Source organism: Triticum urartu, chromosome 3A (assembly GCF_056163025.1).
Source record: "Triticum urartu cultivar PI428250 chromosome 3A, HENAU_Tu73, whole genome shotgun sequence".
Lineage (NCBI taxonomy): Eukaryota > Viridiplantae > Streptophyta > Magnoliopsida > Poales > Poaceae > Triticum > Triticum urartu.
Genome location: NC_141875.1, coordinates 710590927 through 710592976, shown reverse-complemented (window position 1 = coordinate 710592976; position 2050 = coordinate 710590927). Strand labels below are relative to the sequence as shown.

The window sequence follows — 2050 nt, the reverse complement described above, 5'->3', positions numbered from 1 at the left end:
TGGACGACGAGTACATCATCGTGGTGTCGGTGAACACAACCAGAGGTCCATGGACGGGGCGCGCGACTCGGAGATCGCCATGGGCGGTACCAGCCGGGCCACCTGGCGACAAGCCGGCCGGCGAGGGGGCAGGTGCACGGGTTCAGGATGGCGCTGTGGTACGAGCACCTCGGCATGATGGACGAGGCATTCCAGCGGCCGAAGAGCCTCGAGTGCGTGCACAAGGTAAACGCCATGGCCGAAAGGTACTGGGACCTCTACGCCGGCGACGGCCCCGAGCGCGGCCTCCCCGGCCACCTCCTCACCTACCCCGTCAGCGTCAGCGCGACCTCCCCGGTGGTACGTTGGTCAAAACAAAGAAAGAGAGGAAGGCGGTTTTTGGTTTGAAGGGCTTGGCCGCTGAGCACATGCATGGACGTGCGGCACGCACTTAATTTGTGCGCTGGGAACAACCACATGTACATATTCCAAACATGGACTTTATGTGTTTGAAGCACGTACATGTTTGAAACATGGACTTTGCGTGCTTCCCTGCTCTATCGCTAGCAATAGCATGTAGGCTGGCTCTTAACAAGTACAACTTCTATAGATTGAATTTAGCTTTTATACACGTTCATATGGAGGAAAGAACAAATAGTAATTTGTTGATAGAAAATGTGGATTACAATAGTCCCTCCGACGAAAAAACAAACAAATGGAAAATTACATTAGGTGCTAAGAACAAGAAACAAAAAGGCATCCTATGCATCTACTACTATAGTTCTCTACTTGCGCTTAACAACACCGACATAAGGAAGCTCTACGGAACCCAAGTAGATTTTGCCATTGCTTCTCTCCATAATCTCGGTGGGCCTCACCTTCTTTGACCCTCTCATCTCCTCGACTATTTTTCCATCGTTACCAACCCTGACAGCGAGACGATGACTATCACGACCAAAGGGCAACTCATTCTTCTCACGGTGCAACGCCACCCAATAGCCTCCTTTGGTGTCGGGCCTCACGTTATCTGGATAGCCGGGAAGGTCGGCAAAAGGCTCCGATGTGCCTGCATTGACCCCTTTGATCCAATGCCTTAGTAGCTTGCATGGTCCGGTAGATGCAACCACGAGGTGGGTGCGGTCGGTGCTGAGCGTGACGCCGTTGGGGTACGTCATGCCTGCCTGGAGCACCGTGACATCGGATGTCCGTGGGTCGTAGCGCATGAGGCGGCCCGTCGAGTCCCCGGTGCGAGTCACCATCTCATGTTGTGACCTTTGATAGTTCATCGAGCTGTCGGTGAAGTAGACCTGACCCGTAACTTGATCGACATCAACACCGTTGGTGAAGCGCAGAGGAAAACCGTCAACCTGGTTGACCAACACGGTGGCCTCCCTGCCACCCGGCGCAACCCGCATCAGCCCCTTGTACGCATCGGCCACATAGAGGTCGCCCGATTTCTGGTTGAACCGTAGGCCGAGCGGGCGGCCGCAGCGGCTCTCCCTGACAGCCTCAGTCTCCGGGCTGAACTTGGACGACGTGCACGTCCTGCTATCGTAGCCGGGTCCATATGCATAGGCAGTCCATCCTAGCTTTTCGCCGTTCCACTTGAGGATCCGGCCGTCAGAGACGCCGCTGTAGGGGCCCTGGCCCTGACCGTCGAAGGCGACGCTCTCCGGGCCGTGGACCGTCCCACGCGGCAGCGGCAGCTGTTGGCTTCGTGAGGCATCGAAGCTAGTGGCGGCTAAGGCCCCGGGTATGAGGAGAAGGACGAGGATGATGAGCGTGACGGTGGTCTTGAGGAGGCGGCTCATGCTGCACCCCATGTTGTTGTCGATCTGCTAGCTTCTCTCGTTGGCTCTTGGATCGATCTGGCCTACTTACGTGTTGTTGGACTCTTGGTTAGTAAGCACCTGCGCTGGATGGCTTGGTTTGATTGATGGAGAGATCCAAGCTGGAGGCTGCTCTTATATAGGATCCATCGAGAACTAGCTGTCCGAGTCGGCGTGTGGTACGAGAGAGATGAGGCCGAATGGGTTTCGATCCTACGTTTTCTTTTTGTAGGAAAACCGTT

General features: G+C 55.5%; 1 protein-coding gene across 2 annotated transcripts; it reads right to left on the bottom strand.

Annotated features, from left to right (window-relative positions):
* Nucleotides 1-714: 714 nt before the first annotated feature.
* LOC125549368 (protein STRICTOSIDINE SYNTHASE-LIKE 10-like) lies at nucleotides 715-1802 on the bottom strand. Of its 2 annotated transcripts, XM_087517252.1 has the most exons (2): nucleotides 773-1802; nucleotides 715-740 (listed from the first exon to the last, which is right to left on the bottom strand). In XM_087517252.1, exons 1-2 carry the CDS (start codon nucleotides 1800-1802, stop codon nucleotides 715-717), a joined length of 1056 nt encoding a protein of 351 aa, XP_087373378.1. The 2 variants fall into 2 exon arrangements, with proteins under 2 accessions (XP_087373378.1, XP_048568758.2); XM_048712801.2 differs by lacking the exon at nucleotides 715-740 and having other exon boundaries at nucleotides 765-1802.
* Nucleotides 1803-2050: the final 248 nt, after the last annotated feature.

What these genes read in the sequence shown, in the direction of transcription:
- LOC125549368 (XM_087517252.1), bottom strand. Translation starts at nt 1,802, where the DNA reads ATGGGGTGCAGCATGAGCCGCCTCCTCAAGACCACCGTCACGCTCATC. An exon ending in TTATGTCGGTGTTGTTAAGC is followed by an intron (nt 741 to 772) that starts GCAAGTAGAGAA and finishes GTAGATGCATAG; the next exon opens with GATGCCTTTTTGTTTCTTGT.